This window comes from Schistocerca americana, chromosome 2 (assembly GCF_021461395.2).
Source record: "Schistocerca americana isolate TAMUIC-IGC-003095 chromosome 2, iqSchAmer2.1, whole genome shotgun sequence".
Lineage (NCBI taxonomy): Eukaryota > Metazoa > Arthropoda > Insecta > Orthoptera > Acrididae > Schistocerca > Schistocerca americana.
Window position 1 is genome coordinate 836377399 of NC_060120.1, and position 20569 is coordinate 836397967.

Here is a 20569-nt window from a genome sequence, read left to right on the forward strand (position 1 = left end):
GTGTCATAGATTTAAAGAACACACACATGTTCAAGAACAAATGGTTAAAAGAAATGAAAGAAAACATAAAGAAGTTGGGAGGAGGTTGCTGTGCTCTTCATTCTGGACACTGGTTTAAAGCAGTTCACTGCATTAGCGGGTCTTGAGCAAGTCTCTGCCTCTGCATAACTATGGCAGCCTGCACCCATTTGAACATCTTTGTTGTATTCAAGCCTTGGTGTCCTCTTCAAGTTTAATGCCCAATGCTTCGATATTTTGCTAAATTAGCTATTCTTTGATGTCCTAGGATTTGTCCTATCAACCTATTCCTTCTTTTAATCAAGATGTGGCATAAGTTTCTTTTCTCCACAAATCCATTCAGTATCTCTTCATTTGTTATCCCGTCTATCCATCTAATCTTTAGCATTCTTCTGTGCCACCACATTTCAGAAGCTTATATTTTCTTATTGTCCCTATTGTTCAGCGTCCATGCTTCGCTTTCATATAATGTTACTTCTCAAAACTTAAGCTGATATTCCGTGTTAACTAATTTCTGTTCTTCAGAAATGCTCTTCTTGCTCTTGCCACTCTGCATTTTATACGTCCTCTACTTAGACCATCGACAGCTAATTTGCTGTCAAAATAGCCCCCACCCCCCACTCTCTATCTCTCTCTCTCTCTCTCTCTCTCTCTCTCTCTCACACACACACACACACACACACACACACACACACACACACACACACACTTACCCAAATTTAATTCCCTTCGTGAATTTCTCCTTGGCTTCGTTGACAACTTGCTCAATGTACAGACTGAATAACATCTGGGATAGATAACAAGCCCCACTCTCTTCTCCACCATTGCTCACAGCCTTCGACTCTTGTCACTGCCGTCTGGTTTCTGTACAAGTTGTAAATAGCCTCTTTTCCCCCGATACCTTCATAATTTCAAAGAGTGTAATCCAGTCCACACTGTCAAAAACTTTATTGAAACTTACAAATGTTATAAACACAGGTTTGCCTTTCTTCAACCTATCTCTAGGCTAAATAGTAGGCTCAGTATTGTCTCGTGTGTTCCTACATTTCTCAGGAACCCCTACCGATATAACATAAGGTACAATTTTACTAATTTTTCAGTTCTTCTGTAAATAATTAGTGTTAGTATTTTCCAACCATTTTTTATTAAACTGATGCCTGCTTTGCAACTGGGGTTATTACATTCTATCTAAGGTCAGTGGGTGGTTTGCCTGCCTCATATCTTGCCTACCAGGTTCTCACAAAGATCTTAACAATTCTGAGGGAATATCATCAACTCCACAAACCTTATTTTGTCTTGGCCTTTCAGTCTTCAGTTATACTGTTCAGATGTCCTCCCCTTAAACCAACCAACCAATCTTCTTTCAGTGTCATATCTTCCATCTCATTTTCATCTACTTCCTTTCCCATAATATTGTCTTCAAGTTCCTTTGCTTTATATATCCCATGTATATAATCACTCTCTCCTTCAGCCTTTCATTAGCACATTACTGGACTGTCAGTTGGATACAGAATCTTAACTATCTGTATATAGTCTGTAAATGTCATAGTGGTGCTCACTCGGTGCTGATTATTTGTCCAGGAGTGCGATCAAGGGGAAGATCAATTACAGAAAACAATATAAACACAGTGGCTAGCTTGAGAGTGTGTGTTTTCATAGGTGGTTTCTCCATATAGCAATTGCTATAGGGACCCTGCAATTGCATTGTCTTTTTTGAGGCAAAAGTACCAATTCCCAGTTTTGAATTTAAAATAATAACACTGTTTCAGACTACATACACATGACTGTTACATATTTTTGAAGCATTCAGAATAATTGATAACTGTGATAAAATTGTATTTTTGACCGTTTAAAAGAGTATATTTGTTGTAATTCTACTTTAATGAGCTACATTTTACATATTACTTAAAATCATTTATTGATATACCTATACTCAAAATGATGATGGCCATAAAAAAAAGAAGCAGCAGTAGTTGGATAACCACAATACTCCCAAAGTCTCACAGTGACTCATTTCGATTAAGGATAGTGACGATTTATCTTACTTAGTGATGTTTTGGTGATTTTGTTTTACATTCCTTTCACTAATTTTAAGTTAAATCACAGTGTGCAGGATACTCATTTACCATGTTTTGACCATTTATATTGAGATTTCATACAAGTTTTAAGATTCATCCCATTCAAATATTCTATTGTGCTCGTTCTCCAAGTCATTTTCCAGCTTTCATGGGTAAGCACAATACAGATCAGACTTTCTCAAGTGGTCTGTCATGACATTTTACTGCATGGCATTGTCCTACAGTATGCATTTTATGTGGACGACCCACTGGTTGCCGCGGTAGTATGGTGCTATGGCATAGCAAAGTGCACATACAAAATCATTTCCTAGTGTCTGATGAACAGTACAATGAGTCAAAAGAAAATGTGCCATTTTCAAAAGGTGAAACACCCAAATATACCAAGTTTAACAGAACTACATCCAATTATTCCTACTAAATCACTAAACTTGGTGTCCCTGGGCGCATCTGGCCCCTACCACAAGCTAGGGGTGGGGTAAAACATATAACTGACATTACTTAATATTTTTACTAGGTACCTTCACACATACATGGTTAAAGCAATGACTTCCACACCTATTATCAGCAGATTTACAAATAATTATTTACTGAAATTTGGGAAACCACTAGCAATATTAACTGATAACATTTCCAACTTTACAAGCAGCAAGCGGAGTGATTTTTTGAAAGAACAACCGATAAAATACATTCCAGTTTCATACTTCCACCCATACGCATGTCCAGCAATTTAGTATTTAATGAATTTAACAGGTTAATTAGGATATATGCTCCTCACAAGCTAAACAGAATATTTCGAACCACTTCAGCATGTAGTAAACATTCTTTCAGACGCCTCCACGGGATTCACACTGACTGATCTGATGTTTGGGAAGACTGAGATTGACAAATGGGTCAAGCCACTCCCAAAAGCACTCCAAAATAAAATATTGTTAGAAGAAAAGGTCAGGCACACGTAAACAAGCCGTAACGCATGGGCATAAAAGAGAAGACAAATGCACGATAAAAGATTAGGGTGCTTCTGCCCTTTTCAATTGGAGAGGAGGTACTCTTATGCATGCTCCCTAAATCTTTCAAACTAAATACACTAAACCATAAGTGGCAAGTACTGTATGCAGGGCCATTCACGATAATTAACATCCCACACCCTGAATGTCATCTTTCAGGTCAACCCAATTTAGGAATAAATATCGGGATTATACCTTTGCAAAGATATATAAAGTTTTTGCAAGAACGCCAACAGGTTAGTATGTGATAAAAATTTTGTGGGAAAAAATTATCATTCTAAAAATTTGGGGATGCACATATTTATTCACGAACCATAACCATGATTTTATGTAAGAAACATAGTATAATTACCGAAATTGTCAGAGAATCATTACCAGAAAACAAAAAAGGAATCTTTACATTCTTTTTCTGTTACCATTTCTAGATAGTCTCTTCTCTCGTACTTACGAATGATTGAGCTGTACAAACCTCTTGTTTTGTCCAAGAAAATGGAGCAGTATTTTTGTGTAATCTACATGCAAAATATTCAGTATAAAATGTATAAGTGTTTTATGAATTAATTCATCATAGAATGCTGCAATCAGGGTCAGTTCTAAACCAAGGAGACTTAGCAATTTTAATGTCCGATTCACCTCCATTATGGCTAACATGAGAATAACAAGTGAAAAGAGTGGTGACCTTACAGACCTTACAAGGATCACAAGAAACTAAAAGGTAAAAAAGTTGAACTTCACAGAATTTACGGACACTTTTGACTCACTACAGCCTCGTAATATTATGTAAAAATAACATTCCAATTAATAGTGCATAGTTTCCTTTTATATACAATGTTTTTCCTTGTAAGGTCATCCACAACCCTTTATGTTATTTTATTATTATATGTGGCGACCTCACAGGGACTGTGCCTGGAACAATAGTCACATACTTCTATATGTTTGTAAAAAGACTGATTATTTATGTAATAATGGATGTAAATTTTCTTTCTGGTTGCATGCTAAAAAGAGAAGTGAAATAAGAGAAAGGAGTATAAGAGGGAAATAAGGTATTTGCAAAATTATAACACAAAGAATAAGTCATATCTGAAATGGCAAATGAATAAGACGCCATCACACAAGCTAAGACGAAGGCTTAATATTTATTCGCCTGTAGTCAGTCAAACAATGTGCAATTAAATTTAGTTTTTCCAGTAGCAACTTTCAATAAAACATAGTATTCCATGTTGGCAATCTTGTGCTACACGAAACATTCCTGTAAAAAGTAGCAGCCATATTGATGTGCACAAATGCACACTAAAAATTTTCCAGTATATAAAGAATAATTACAACTCTCAGTAATATTTTCACGGTTGAACATCTGTTCAGCCACTAAAAATGGAGCTAATAAAAAGTGAACAAATTAATGCAAATATTTTAAATAACCAGACTCACAAAATATTAGGTTGGTGCATAAGTTCATAGCATTTTCTGTAAGTTTAATAAACACAACTGTTACATATAAATGAGGCTTTAGTCTTCAATAATATATTCACTATTTACAACAGTCTGTAAATGCCGGGGTAACTTTTCGATTCTGCAACTGTAGAAATCACAAGGTTCTGACGTGAAGAGCTCCTCAAGTCATGTTTGGAGCACATTTTCATCTGAAAGGGGTGCCCCTTGAAGGCCGTTCAACAGAGGGCAGAAAAGGTGAAAACCTGCAGGTGCAAGATCAGGTGAACGAGGTGGGTGCAGAATAACTTCCCAACTCAATGTCTATATATTGTTTTTTGTCAGTCTAGCAGAATGTAGACAGGTGTTATCATGGACTAGCATCACTTCATACAGTCTTCCTGGTCATTGTTCTTGGATTGCATCTGCAAGACATCTTAGTCGTTGACAATAAATGTCAGCAGTGATGGTAACAACTTGGGGAAGCAATTTGTAGTACACCACATTGTTGCTGTTCGAACAGGCGCATAACATAATCTCTTGTGAATGGGCATAGGACATTGTACAGGGAGTTGCTGCTTTGTTTGAGCTCAACCATTCCTTTCTTTTCCTTATGTTAGCATAAAGACACCATTTCTCATCGCCAATAATGATGCAGAATAGGAATGGTAGGCATTGTTCATGAGCCAACTGATGACGGGCAAGGAGAGATGCACATCTAGGCATCCACTGATTTTTGTGAATTTGTCTTAGAGCATGCAGTACCCATACACCCAATTTTTGAACCTTCTTGATTGCTTGAAAATGTTGTATGATGATGGAGATATCGCAGTTCACCACATGTTCTAGTTCTCAAGTACAATGATGTTGATCATTGTGAATTAATGTGTTTAAATGATCTTCATCAAAGCCTGAAAGTCTTACTGAACATGGAGAGTCACAAATGAAAAATGATTCTTCTTAAAATGAGAAACCATTTTCTTGCCATGCTCTGTCCAATGGCATTGTTCTCATGCACAGCTGAAATGTTTCTGGCTGCACCCACTGCTGTCACCCCTCTATTGAACTCAAACAGAAGAATGTGCTGCAAATGTTCCGATTTCTCCACTTGGCACTACTCCACTTTCTAGCATCCACAGCTCTACTCACTATCTCCAAATGACAAAATGACACAACGTAAACTCGAATAGCTATAGTGAACTACAAGCAAAAAAGAAAATCAATAATTAAATCTATTCTGCAACTGGAACAGCAAAATGCGAAACAAAAATACTATGAGCTTATGCACCAACCTAATAGTAGATGAAAATGAATGCTCCAAAACTAGCTGCAATAAAATAATATTTATTTTACACGACAAGTCTGTTTGAGCTTATTGCCATAATCAAGTGACGTCTGGTTGAAAGTGATGACCATATTGCATCTACAGTAAATTTTTCCTGTCATGTCTTGGTAAGTATAATACTTTTTGTAGTTATGAAATACAAAAATTTCAGTTTCTGTCAGATATTTTGACAGTAAAGAACTGTCAAAGTATCTGACAAAAACATATATTTTTACATTTCATAACTACAAAAAGTATTACAATTACCAAGACATGACAGAAAAAATTTACTACAGATGCTATAGGCTTGTTACTTCCAACTAGATGTCGCTTGACAATGGAAATAAAATGGTGTAAAATTTTAAAAATCTTTTGCCTTATTGCAGCTAGTTTTGGAGCATTAATTTTCATTTTGTCTTATACTGACATGTACTATGCTGTTGGCCCAAGAGAACATAAACTAACAGTAAATATCGATGTGCCGATGCAAACAGTAAACACAGCACATCATCAGAATAATGACACCATTAATGGCAGTCATGATATGAGTTTGACAGAGAACATAAATGAGAGAATTTTGCTACGTAATATTCCAATGCAGACAGTGGATGAATTACCACACCTGAAAGCATTTTTTCCCACAACAGTTATGAAAGGGATATTGCAGGATGACACGAAATTTCAGACAGTCTGGTGTTGTGCAAATAGGGAATGTTTATGAGCCAAGCAGCAACATAATATTAGACAACATTGCCTCAGCTGATACAAATAGCATGAATGGGGTGATGCATTTTCTGAAGGATATGTTAGAAACATTTCACAAAAATTTACAAATGTTGATCAAAATTCAATCAAAAATTTACAAATCTTAATCGAAAATTTACGAATATTGATCAAAAATTCAAGCAGAAATTTTCGCAAATGTTAGAGAAACAAAACAAAACTGCAGCTACATTAGATGAGCTAACTGGGAATAAAGATGATCTGCAAACTGTGCACAATAAATTAGCAAAAAACCTTAACGAAGTTCCGACAGTTTGCAAAGATATTCCCAACAAGATACAAAACTGTTGGATGAGGTCGGATTTAAAGATCTTGAACAAAAGCGTGTTAGTACCAATGTAAAGGAATGGATTGATCATGTAGGAGTAGGTGTGTTTGATACTGATATCAAAATTATACAAAGATTTGTAATACAGCACAGAAATTTTGTAGATGAGACAGAAAAGTTAACACCCTAGAAAGAAAGGAGAAATGTTGATAAAGTAGACACAGATATCAAAACTGCAGGGTAAAAAATTCGTTCAGAACTGAACACTGATAGGATCAGTTGAAATGAATCAAACAAAGTTAACACAAGAGCCATGTCAGATGATTTGCTAGGCAGATGAGAGGATCTCTCTCTCTCATGCAGATTCACAATATTAATGAGAGAAATTCTGGCACATATAATCAGTTGCCACTGTTAATGACGAATCAAACAAATACCCAACACACCTTTTAATTATTTAATCAATTTCTTACAATGCCTAGAAATTTTGTTCCACTCGAACTCCCAAACTTTATTACTTCAAAACATGACATGCTTTACCGTCTAGCATGAGCTGTAACAATTTATAATCGTAGAATTTGGCACCAGGCAACTGTTAGTTCTGCCGGCCAGTAATTACTTTGTTGGTAAAACCTAGGAACAGTGGTTACTCCTCCCACTTATTGAAAATATGACTAAGTTCACTTTTGTCACTTGGACAGTTTCAGCGTGCACATGGCTACAGTGATATTAGCCCAAAAAAGGGGAAGATGAAAGAACTTTTCGACTGTACTATTCTTCCAGCTACAATGTATGCAAAAACTGAGGTTTTCTTTAGCATTAAAGAGAACATGCTGTACATCATAATACAATGCTGATTATGACTACAATTTGACCTTTTCTTTGTACAGATATCACTGTGTGTGTGTGTGTGTGTGTCATCTGATTAAATGTACAGTTCAATGTATGAATGTTGAGATATATCTGGATATTAGTGTTCCAATGTAAACATGGTTTTTCATGTTCTTATTTTCCTGATGCAGGAAAGCTTATCCAGCCCACCAGTCCCAATATGAGTGCAGGCAACTGCCTGTAAACCACAACAATGCAAGCCAAACTGGGGTAAAATCAAAATACCACTCACTCATATGATCTGACAGTCTTGACACAACACGAGCTGTGGTCCACCCCCACCCTCCGCTGTCTTTTTTTTTTTTTTTTTTTTTTTTTTTTTGGAGATGTTAATCTGCAACTTGCTCTTAGAGCAGCATATATAAAGATAAACATTATAAGTTACTTAGACTTGTATTTTCTCTGCATTTTCTCCTTTTACAGGTCACGTTTTCTGGGAAAGAACGTTATAACTGGAAAAGCATGAGTATATATTATTTCTGACTATATTTGTTGTGCACCAGGCTACTGTTTATAGGTTGGGAATAACAAATGTTTGGTCTCAACATACCGTAAATTTAAATAAATAATTAACGAATAATATACTACCAAAGCTTCAACTTGAATTCATACAAATATCAAATTCTAAAGTTTTAAAACAAAATCATCTGAAATGTAAGAAGTAAAGATTGTGCGAACCTTTTGAGTTGATGGAGGAGCAGAAACTGCAGAAGTTGTTACTGTCGTCACAGGTGCCCGGCTGGATGCTGCAGTTAACGTGATTTTGACAGGAGGTATACTAGCTGGGTACGATTCAGTCTTGGGAATGCATGATGTCTGTGACATCTGCTGTACTTTTTGGCTACGTTGTTGTTGTTGCTGCTGCTGCTGCTGCAATGGTTGTGGTTGTGATGGCAGCTGTTGTGAATGCAGCTGATGTTCTTTTTGTTGTTGTTGTTGTTGTTGTTGTTGTTGCTGCTGCTGCTGCTGCTGCAGCAGCAGCTGCTGCTGCTGCTGGTGGTGGTGGTGGTGGTGGTGGTGGTGGTTTTGCTGCTGAGATTGTTGCTTCTGCTCCTGTGTTGGTTGTTTTAGTTCCTGTGGCTGCGGCTGCTGCTGCTGCTGGTGCTGCCGCTGTAGTACTGGTGAGGCTGGAGGTGGAGGTTGTTGTGATTGCAAATGCAGTAGTGACTGTGACTGCTGCTGCTGCTGCTGCTGCTGGTGGTGTTGTTGTTGCTGCTGCTGCTGCGTCACACATGGCAGTGATTGCTGCAGTTGCACTTTTGGTAACTGTTGGTGGGTGGGAGACTGCAGTAATAAAATTGGTTGTTGCAGTTTCTGTGGCAGTGATTGCTCTTGTGTATGATGGTTTTGTCGTGTGCACGCGTCCACTGGCAGCTTTGGCTGAGGAAGTGCTGATGATGGTGACTGTGCGACTGCAGAAACCTATATCATAACATAAACAATATTAATAGGACAATGTGTATTAAGAAATGTACATCAATAATGCACACATAAAGGCAATGTAATGTAAACCTCACAGAAACTTAAGAAATATTATTAGCAGGAGAAGGCCAAGTCAATTAAGATTAAGCCACTAACATTTTGATACACATACGAATCATGGACTCTCACGAGAACACTTGCCTATAACAGTAAGTGTGTTGATGTGTACTTGAAGCTGCAATTTAGAATTTGTGCTAGACCAGGACTCGAACCTAGAGTACATAATATTCACAAGCAGCCACCATACCATGAGGCTATTCAAGCACACTTCCTGGCCTGACTCTCACTGTCAATACCATTCAGTTTCCTTCCTATATGTCGTACTGATCTGATTTGGTTTGGTTTTTCATATATATATATATATATATATATATATATATGAATTAATAGAGGGAAACATTCCACATGGGAAAAATATATCTAGAAACAAAGATGATGTGACTTACCAAACGAAAGCGCTGGCACGTCGATAGACACACAAACAAACACAAACATACACACAAAATTCAAGCTTTCGCAACAAACTGTTGCCTCATCACGAAAGAGGAAAGGAGAGGGAAAGACGAAAGGAAGTGGGTTTTAAGGGAGAGGGTAAGGAGTCATTCCAACCCCGGGAGCGGAAAGACTTACCTTAGAGGGAAAAAAGGACGGGTATACACTCGCGCACGCACACACACACACACACACACACACACACATATCCATCCACACATATACAGATACAAGCAGACATATTTAAAGACAAAGAGTTTGGGCCAAACTCTCCCTTAAAACCCACATCCTTTCGTCTTTTCCTCTCCTTCCCTCTTTCCTGGTGAGGCAACATTTTGTTGCGAAAGCTTGAATTTTGTGTGTATGTTTGTGTTTGTTTGTGTGTCTGTCGACCTGCCAGCACTTTCATTTGGTAAGTCACATCATATATATATATATATATATATATATATAAAAAGAAAGATGATGAAACTTACCAAACAAAAGCGCTGGCAGGTCGATAGACACACAAACAAACACAAACATACACACAAAATTCTAGCATACGCAACCAATGGTTGCCTCGTCAGGAAAGAGGGAAGGAGAAGGAAAGACAAAAGGATATGGGTTTTAAGGGAGAGGGTAAGGAGTCATTCCAATCCCGGGAGCGGAAAGACTTACCTTAGGGGGAAAAAAGGACAGGTATACACTCGCACACACACACACATATCCATCCACACATACACAGACACAAGCAGACATTTGTAAAGGCAAAGAGTTTGGGCATTTTTTGGGCAGAGATGTCAGTCGGGGCGGATGTACAGAGGCAAAGATGAAGTTGAAAGACAGGTGAGGTATGAGCGGCGGCAAATTGAAATTAGAAATTAGCGGAGATTGAGGCCTGGCGGATAGCGAGAAGAAAGGATATGCTGAAGGGCAAGTTCCCATCTCCGGAGTTCTGACAGGTTGGTGTTAGTGGGAAGTATCCAGATAACCCGGACGGTGTAACACTGTGCCAAGATGTGCTGGCCGTGCACCAAGGCATGTTTAGCCACAGGGTGATCCTCATTACCAACAAACACTGTCTGCCTGTGTCCATTCATGCGAATGGACAGTTTGTTGCTGGTCATTCCCACATAGAACGCTTCACAGTGTAGGCAGGTCAGTTGGTAAATCACGTGGGTGCTTTCACACGTGGCTCTGCCTTTGATCGTGTACACCTTCCGGGTACCTTTCCAGCAAACCTCAACCTCCTCTCATTGCACACAAACCCAGTCTCTCCCATCTACTCAATCTCCCACTTCCAGCTCCACTCCCTCCAAAACCTCAAAATTCCAATCAACGCAATCTGGAACCACAACACCCCAATTCAGTAGTTAACCTTTCCTCCAAACCTCTCTCCCAATCCGAAACCTCTGTCCTATCCAAAGGCCTCACCTTCAGCCCCACTCCCAGATTTAACCAAACAGCCCTCGTCAAAGATTTACTGTCCTACACCCGTACTCTCTGCTGGAAATATCACTTTGCCACGAAGAAAAATGATCCTAATCCTACTCCTAAGGATCCAACTCCCCAAGACACTATCCAAATTGAACCATGCCTGGAACAGTTCCGTCCTCCGTCACAGCGGGACCCACCTCCTCTTCCTCAAAATCACCCTCTCCTAACCTTCCAGGAATTTCTGACTTCCAGCCTTGCCTCTCAATCCTTTTTAAAAAACCTTAATCCTACTCCCAACATCACCACTGCTGAAGCCCAGGCTATCCGTGATCTGAAGGCTGACCGATCCATCGTCATTCTTCCGGCGGACAAGGGTTCCACAACTGTGGTACTTGATCGTTGGGAGTATGTGGCTGAGGGACTGCGTCAGCTTTCAGACAACACTACTTACAAAGTTTGCCAAGGCAATCCCATTCCTGATGTCCAGGCGGAGCTTCAAGGAATCCTCAGAACCTTAGGCCCCCTACAAAACCTTTCACCCGACTCCATCAACCTCCTGACCCCACCAACACCCCGCACCCCTACCTTCTACCTTCTTCCCAAAATTCACAAACCCAATCATCCCGGCCGTCCCATTGTAGCTGGTTACCAAGCCCCCACCGAACACATCTCTGCCTACGTAGATCAACACCTTCAACCCATTACATGCAGTCTCCCATCCTTCATCAAAGACACCAACCACTTTCTCAAACGCCTGGAATCCCTACCCAGTCTGTTACCCCCGGAAACCATCCTTGTAACCATTGATGCCACTTCCTTATACACAAATATTCCGCATGTCCAGGGCCTCGCTGCGATGGAGCACTTCCTTTCACGCCGATCACCTGCCGCCCTACCTAAAACCTCTTTCCTCATTACCTTAGCCAGCTTCATCCTGACCCACAACTTCTTCACTTTTGAAGGCCAGACATACCAACAATTAAAGGGAACAGCCATGGGTACCAGGATGGCCCCCTCGTATGCCAACCTATTCATGGGTCGCTTAGAGGAAGCCTTCCTGGTTACCCAGGCCTGCCAACCCGAAGTTTGGTACAGATTTATTGATGACATTTTCGTGATCTGGACTCACAGTGAAGAAGAACTCCAGAATTTCCTCTCCAACCTCAACTCCTTTGGTTCCATCAGATTCACCTGGTCCTACTCCAAATCCCATGCCACTTTCCTTGACGTTGACCTCCACCTGTCCAATGGCCAGCTTCACACGTCCGTCCACATTAAACCCACCAACAAGCAACAGTACCTCCATTATGACAGCTGCCACCCATTCCACATCAAACGGTCCCTTCCCTACAGCCTAGGTCTTCGTGGCAAACGAATCTGCTCCAGTCCGGAATCCTTGAACCATTACACCAACAACCTGAAAACAGCTTTTGCATCCCGTAACTACCCTCCCGACCTGGTACAGAAGCAAATAACCAGAGCCACATCCTCATCTCCTCAAACCCGGAATCTTCCACAGAAGAACCCCAAAAGTGCCCCACTTGTGACAGGATACTTTCCGGGACTGGATCAGATTCTGAATGTGGCTCTCCAGCAGGGATACGACTTCCTCAAATCCTGCCCTGAAATGAGATCCATCCTTCATGAAATCCTCCCCACTCCACCAAGAGTGTCTTTCCGCCGTCCACCTAACCTTCGCAACCTCTTAGTTCATCCCTATGAAATCCCCAAACCACCTTCCCTACCCTCTGGCTCCTACCCCTGTAACCGCCCCCGGTGTAAAACCTGTCCCATGCACCCTCCCACCACCACCTATTCCAGTCCTGTAACCCGGAAGGTGTACACGATCAAAGGCAGAGCCACGTGTGAAAGCACCCACGTGATTTACCAACTGACCTGCCTACACTGTGAAGCGTTCTATGTGGGAATGACCAGCAACAAACTGTCCATTCGCATGAATGGACACAGTTGGTAATGAGGATCACCCTGTGGCTAAACATGCCTTGGTGCACGGCCAGCACATCTTGGCACAGTGTTACACCGTCCGGGTTATCTGGATACTTCCCACTAACACCAACCTGTCAGAACTCCGGAGATGGGAACTTGCCCTTCAGCATATCCTTTCTTCTCGCTATCCGCCAGGCCTCAATCTCCGCTAATTTCTAATTTCAATTTGCCGCCGCTCATAATTCACCTGTCTTTCAACTTCATCTTTGCCTCTGTACATCCGCCCCGACTGACATCTCTGCCCAAAAAATGCCCAAACTCTTTGCCTTTACAAATGTCTGCTTGTGTCTGTGTATGTGTGGATGGATATGTGTGTGTGTGCGAGTGTATACCTGTCCTTTTTTCCCCCTAAGGTAAGTCTTTCCGCTCCCGGGATTGGAATGACTCCTTACCCTCTCCCTTAAAACCCATATCCTTTTGTCTTTCCTTCTCCTTCCCTCTTTCCTGACGAGGCAACCATTGGTTGCGAAAGCTAGAATTTTGTGTGTATGTTTGTGTTTGTTTGTGTGTCTATCGACCTGCCAGCGCTTTTGTTTGGTAAGTTTCATCATCTTTCTTTTTAGATATATTTTTCCCACGTGGAATGTTTCCCTCTATTTTATATTTATATATATATATATATATATATATATATATATATATATATATATATATATATATAAAACAAAGATGATGTGACTTACCAAATGAAAGTGCTGGCAGGTCGACAGACACACAAACAAACACAAACATACACCCAAAATTCAAGCTTTCGCAACAAACTGTTGCCTCATCAGGAAAGAGGGAAGGAGAGGGAAAGACGAAAGGAAGTGGGTTTTAAGGGAGAGGGTAAGGAGTCATTCCAATCCCGGGAGCGGAAAGACTTACCTTAGGGGGAAAAAAGGACGGGTATACACTCGCACACACACACATATCCATCCACACATATACAGACACAAGCAGACATATTTAGATTTGGTCTTTAAATATGTCTGCTTGTGTCTGTATATGTGTGGATGGATATGTGTGTGTGTGCGAGAGTATACCCGTCCTTTTTTCCCCCTAAGGTAAGTCTTTCCGCTCCCGGGATTGGAATGACTCCTTACCCTCTCCCTTAAAACCCACTTCCTTTCGTCTTTCCCTCTCCTTCCCTCTTTCCTGATGAGGCAACAGTTTGTTGCGAAAGCTTGAATTTTGTGTGTATGTTTGTGTTTGTTTGTGTGTCTGTCGACCTGCCAGCACTTTCATTTGGTAAGTCACATCATCTTTGTTTTTAGATATATATTTCCTACATGGAATGTTTCCCTCTATTATAACCATATATGTATATATATATATATATATATATATATATATATATAATGGAAGGAAACATTCCACGTGGGAAAAATTATATATAAAAACAAAGATGAGGTGACTTACCGAACAAAAGCGCTGGCAGGTCGATAGACACACAAACAAACACAAACATACACACAAAATTCAAGCTTTCGCAACAAACTGTTGCCTCATCAGGAAAGAGGGAAGGAGAGGGGAAGACGAAAGGAAGTGGGTTTTAAGGGAGAGGGTAAGGAGTCATTCCAATCCCGGGAGCGGAAAGACTTACCTTAGGGGGAAAAAAGGACAGGTATACACTCGCACACACGCACGTATCCATCCACACATACAGACACAAGCAGACATATTTAAAGACAAAGAGTTTGGGCAGAGATGTCAGTCGAGGCAGAAGTGTAGAGGCAAAGAAGTTGTTGAAAGACAGGTGAGGTATGAGTGGCGGCAACTTGAAATTAGCGGAGATTGAGGCCTCTTCTCGTCATCCGCCAGGCCTCAATCTCCGCTAATTTCAAGTTGCCGCCACTCATACCTCACCTGTCTTTCAACAACTTCTTTGCCTCTACACTTCTGCCTCGACTGACATCTCTGCCCAAACTCTTTGTCTTTAAATATGTCTGCTTGTGTCTGTATGTGTGGATGGATACGTGCGTGTGTGCGAGTGTATACCTGTCCTTTTTTCCCCCTAAGGTAAGTCTTTCCGCTCCCGGGATTGGAATGACTCCTTACCCTCTCCCTTAAAACCCACTTCCTTTCGTCTTCCCCTCTCCTTCCCTCTTTCCTGATGAGGCAACAGTTTGTTGCGAAAGCTTGAATTTTGTGTGTATGTTTGTGTTTGTTTGTGTGTCTATCGACCTGCCAGCGCTTTTGTTCGGTAAGTCACCTCATCTTTGTTTTTATATATAGTGTGTGTGTGTGTGTGTAAAACATTCTCATTTTGGGTAAATTAACCAATGCTCTTTCCACCTTCTTTCCTTTCCAGTGGTACTATTCTTGTCATGGGTGAACCTTTGTATTTAAGTGTTTGGCTTAAAGGAGAAAAAAATTAGACACTGAAAATTTGGTTAAGTCCAGGGCACATGCTTGGATAAGCTGATAAAAATTTCAATTCAGCATTTTTTGCACTCCCCGATTTCACCTGTAGGAAATAAAATTAGCTTATTTTTCATACTTCAAATCCTTCTTTTCTCTCTGAAATTACCATCTAGGGTAATGCAACGCAAGTAAAATATTTATTTTGCAAAAATCAAATTCAGGTTAAGCTTGGTTTACACAACCACAATACATGATATAAAAATAAATTTCATGTAGACTTCCCAATTTTGTTTAATGTTGAAGTGGGGTTATACACTGGTGCAATGGCCATTAATAAGCTAACTACATTCATAATACAAGCAATCTCTGTGTATTGAAAAGTAAATTAAAACTATATCTTATTAGCCGTTCCTACAAATTTATAGCTATATTTTGACACTGGAAATCCCTATTAGGCACTCAAGAAGGAAAAGTGTTTTTTGTACAGTCTTTGGTTCTTACAGTGTGCAAGTAAATGTTATTTTTTCGCATTTACAATTATTGCAGAATAAATAAAAGACAAAGGAAACTATTACACAAATATACATCACTACTGATAAATAACACCAGCAAAAATATTTTGGTTGGAGTGTAGAATACCTGGTCATCCAACAAACAGGTAAACATACAATTACAGTACAATGGTACCACAAAAAATGATCCCAAAAAATTGCAAACTTTGCAAATCAATATTTCAGAAACAAACTACCAAGCTACAACACAAATTTGATGAAATACAGTCTGTACAAAATTAACTGTGAGAAACAGAATTAGTTTCCAAATAAGCAGAAAAGTGAAAAATGAACTTGTAGAATGTGTATCACAAACAAAATTTTTAGGGATGCATGCTGACGCACAACTAAAATGGACTGAACATGTTACTACCCTCCAGAAACGAATAGTTTCAAGCATGCTTTGCACTTAGAATAATAAATTCTGTGTGTAGTAGCTGATTCACCAGAACAACATATTTTGCATATGTTCAGTCTGTGATAAGTTATGGGATATTGTTCTGGGGAACAACTGAGGAGAACATACAAACAATCTTTAAGCTACTAAAAAGGACTGTACGAATTAGACAAAAAACAGCAAGAGAACTCACTGTACTGTGTTGATTAAATCTATGGGCTCTGAGCACTATGGGACTTAACTTCTGAGGTCATCAGTCCCCTAGAACGAAGAACTACTTAAACCTAACTAACCTAAGGACATCACACACATCCATGCCCAAGGCAGGATTTGAACCTGTGACCGTAGCGGTCGGGCGGTTCCAAACTGTAGCACCTAAAACCGCTCGGCCACTCCGGCTGGCTAAATCTATGGGAATGTTGACTGTTCCATGTGAGTACCCACTGCAAACATGCAACCAAATCTGGCCACCACTTATATCTCAATTTAAAAAAATGATAACCCAAAAGATAATTGAATTAAATTATACAATAAACTATCACAAGAGATCAAAGACATCCCTTCAGGAATACTCTAAAAATTATCTGTTAGAAAAGCATTTTCATAATACTGTAACGGATTATCTAAAATCATGTGTAAATTTTGTTGACAATTATGCTTATGATTAACTACTGCAATTAAGAGGCATTTTACAACATTTTCAATAGAACAGTGAAATACAATGTCCAAATGGATAACTCAGTAGGGCAAGTAATGTGTTTATATATTTATGTGTGTAATTGTGTACATCTGCTTATCTCTGTGACTGTATTTTATGTCTTTATGTGTTGACAACATCCATACAGTTTCCATTGTCTGTGGCTGAATGAATAAATATCAACAGTATCTTTACTTACTGTAAAGAAGACACGTCAAGTTGCAGACGGGCACAACTAAAAACACTCACATACATCTGTCAGCTACAGCCTTTGTCAGTAAAAAACACACACACCCCTCATGCACACAAACTGCCAACTCGAGCCAGAATGCAACATCACATGGGATGCAAGCAACAATCTGGAGGGAGTGGGGAAGCAGAAGGAGAAGGGATAGTAGTTTATGGGAGCGAAGAGAGACAAACACTGTCTGGTGGAGTGTGTAGGGACTAGACTGCCAACAGGCACAGCATCGAGAGGTTGTGGGACAGGGAGATGGGGAAAAAAGAACAAAAAAAGGAAAGGAGTGGGGAAAGAAGGGTGGATGCATTGGCAGAGAGCAGAAAATAAACAGGGAGTTCAGAAAATATCTCTGCTGCACAAGTAAGTTCTGGAATATGCTAACTTATGATTGACTCCCACCTTTTGTAACTTAATGGACAGTGCAAATGATGAACAGGGATGTGAGTTTTTTTCAGAGGTTTAGTGATGCTGTTTTAAATCCTGAGTTCTAAAGTTTGGTTATGTATTCTTGTTAAAGTGCTCTGATATGTAATGGGACTGAAAGTTATGTAAATGTTGTCATGGTGTTATTTATGAAGACACCTAAGCAAAGGTGAATGAGAAACTGTTGCTGGATATGTTTATAAAAATGATACACTCACCATTGACAATGATCTCAGTACAAAATTTCTTTGTCATTTAATGAGTAAGATGGAAAACCAAAAACAATCTGATGTCAAAAGAGGAGTGCTTTTTTATTTTATTTAACCTAAAATAATTCTTTTTCATGCTTGACTATCCATGTTTAAATATATTTTAGGCATTTTGAGCATAAATTTATGAGTTTGAGGATATTCTAAGCTTTAAAAAACTATTTTGATTGCCTGATAATTATTCTTTTGCTGAACAGCAACTGGAACATCATTTCTACTGTAAGGTTATTACCTAGAATAGGAACCTAAAGCATGCCACACCCACCTTTGTGGGAGGAGGTTGCAATAGAGGTGAACTTAAGGAATTAGTCCTCTCACAAGAGGATCGACGGCGTTTTCTTGAGTTTTCTTCCTCTTCATTGGTTTTCATCTGGGAGACAACAGGAGATGGTGTACTACATGCCATCTCAGTTGGGCTGTTTGATCTTTGTGGTGGTACTATTGCTTCTGGTACATTTGGCTCACAGTTGTGTGAAACCATTTTGTTTCCAAACTTGGCTGAAATAGAAAAGCATTTAACTATACGATCTCAGTTTGGAGGTGATAATATAAGGGAAAGATAGATCGCTACTCACGGTAAAGATGCCGAATGGAGTTGTAAACAGGCACAACGAGAAGACACACACTAGCTTTTAGCACAACCTTCTTCAGAAAAGGAATCTCTCTCTCTCTCTCTCTCTCTCTCTCTCTCTCTCTCTCTCTCTCACACACACACACACACACACACACACACATTCACTCACACAGGCAAGCACACATATCGCACAGATGTCTGGCATCTCAGACTGGAATGCAACTGTCATATAGAATGGAAGCAGCACACCAGAGGGGGCGGGGGAGGGGAAGGGATGGCAGGCTATAGGTGGGGGAAGAGAAGAGCACTGTCTGGCAGAGTATGCAGGGACCACACTTTCAATAGATGCAGTGTTGGGAGGCTGTGGGGCAGGGAAGGAGGGGGGTGGGGCGCGGGAATGGGGAGCAGAAAAAAGAAAGGAGCAGAGTAGGTGAAAGAAGTTCTGATGCATTGACATAGGGTGTCACAGAAAGAGGGTTAGGGGACGAAAATAGGGAGGAGATGATAGGAAAGAGTGGGTAGAAACCATTGAATGGAGGATGTGGGGATAGAAGGTTGAGGCCAGGATAATTTTGAGAGTAGAGAACATGCTGTAAGGATAACTCCCATCTGTACAGTTCAGAAAGGTAGGCAGTGGAAGGGATGATCCAGATGACTCAAGTAGTGAAGCACCCATTGAAATGAAACATGTTATGTTCAGCTGCAAGTTGTGCCACAGGATGGCCTACTTTGCTTTTGGCCACAGTTTGGCAGTGGCAATCATCCTGGTGGGCAACTGGTTGGTAGTCATACCAATATAAAAAGCTGTGCAAAGACTGGAGCAGAGCTGGTATAAGAAATGGCTACTTTCACAAGTGGCCTTGCCTCTGATGGGATAGGATAAACCTGTGACAGGACTGGAATAGGAAGTGGTGGTTGGGTGGATTAGGTAGGCCTCGCACCTGGGCATTTCACATGGATATGATCCCTGTGGCAAGAGATGGGGATTGGGAGTGGCACAGGAATGGACTTAGGATGTTGTCAAGCTTTGTTTAGGTGACAGAACACCCCTTTAGGAGGGCTGTGAAGGACACTGGGTAGGATGTACCTCATTTAAGGGCATGACGATTGATGACAGATAATCAATGCCCTGATAAAGAATGTGGTTCAATTGTTCTGATAAAGAATGTGGTTCAATTGTTCCAGTATGGGCTGATATCGGGTGAGAAAGGGGGAAATCTTTGTTGCTGGTTCTTGATAACGATGGAAGGATTGAGGGTGTGTGGGAATGGCACGGGAGATCTGTTTGCGGACTAGATGTGGAGGATTGTGCCTATCTGTGAAGGTCTTGGTGAGACCCTCAGCATACTGGGAAAGGGAGTTCTTGTCACCACAGATACGCTGTCCCTTACTTTAAAACTCCAAACCCACTATTTCACCTCATACATCACACTAACTTTCCTAAACCTCTCCTTTAGCCAACTGTAGCATTACATGGCTGATCACAGGGAGACAATACTATGGCCTTAGCAATTACTGTATATTTCAAGTATAATGAAGGAACTGGGCTTATCTTTTATGTACCAAAGTAGTCTATCTATTACAATTTCTCTGGGATCCCCTTTTCATCCTGAAATTTTGTTCTTGTGGCAGAATGCTTTTTGAAACTGAGAAACTCATTTATATTAAAAATTCCTACTCGTCACTGTTGAAGTCACTTACCCTACACACCAATGAGGAAAGTTGCCCATGGTCTACCACAATTGAACACTACCTTTCCCAATCTTTCCAAACCCACTATCTCATTCTTGTTTCTTTTATGACGTAATGTAAGATCTCTTAATGCTTTATACTTACTAACTTTATCCTAACTCGCAGCTACTTCACCTTTAAAGCAA

The 20569-nt window shown here is 40.1% G+C and overlaps 1 protein-coding gene across 1 annotated transcript in view; it reads right to left on the bottom strand.

The window, feature by feature from the left end:
* LOC124595554 (BRCA2-interacting transcriptional repressor EMSY-like) overlaps positions 1–20569 on the bottom strand; it is a 324488-nt gene that overhangs the window by 222402 nt on the left and 81517 nt on the right. Inside the window, exons 6-7 of the mRNA XM_047134334.1 lie at positions 18384–18616; positions 8473–9216 (exon numbers count right to left, since the gene is read on the bottom strand). Coding sequence (XP_046990290.1) covers positions 8473–9216; positions 18384–18616 — 977 coding nt within the window. The remainder of the gene's footprint in view (positions 1–8472; positions 9217–18383; positions 18617–20569) is intronic.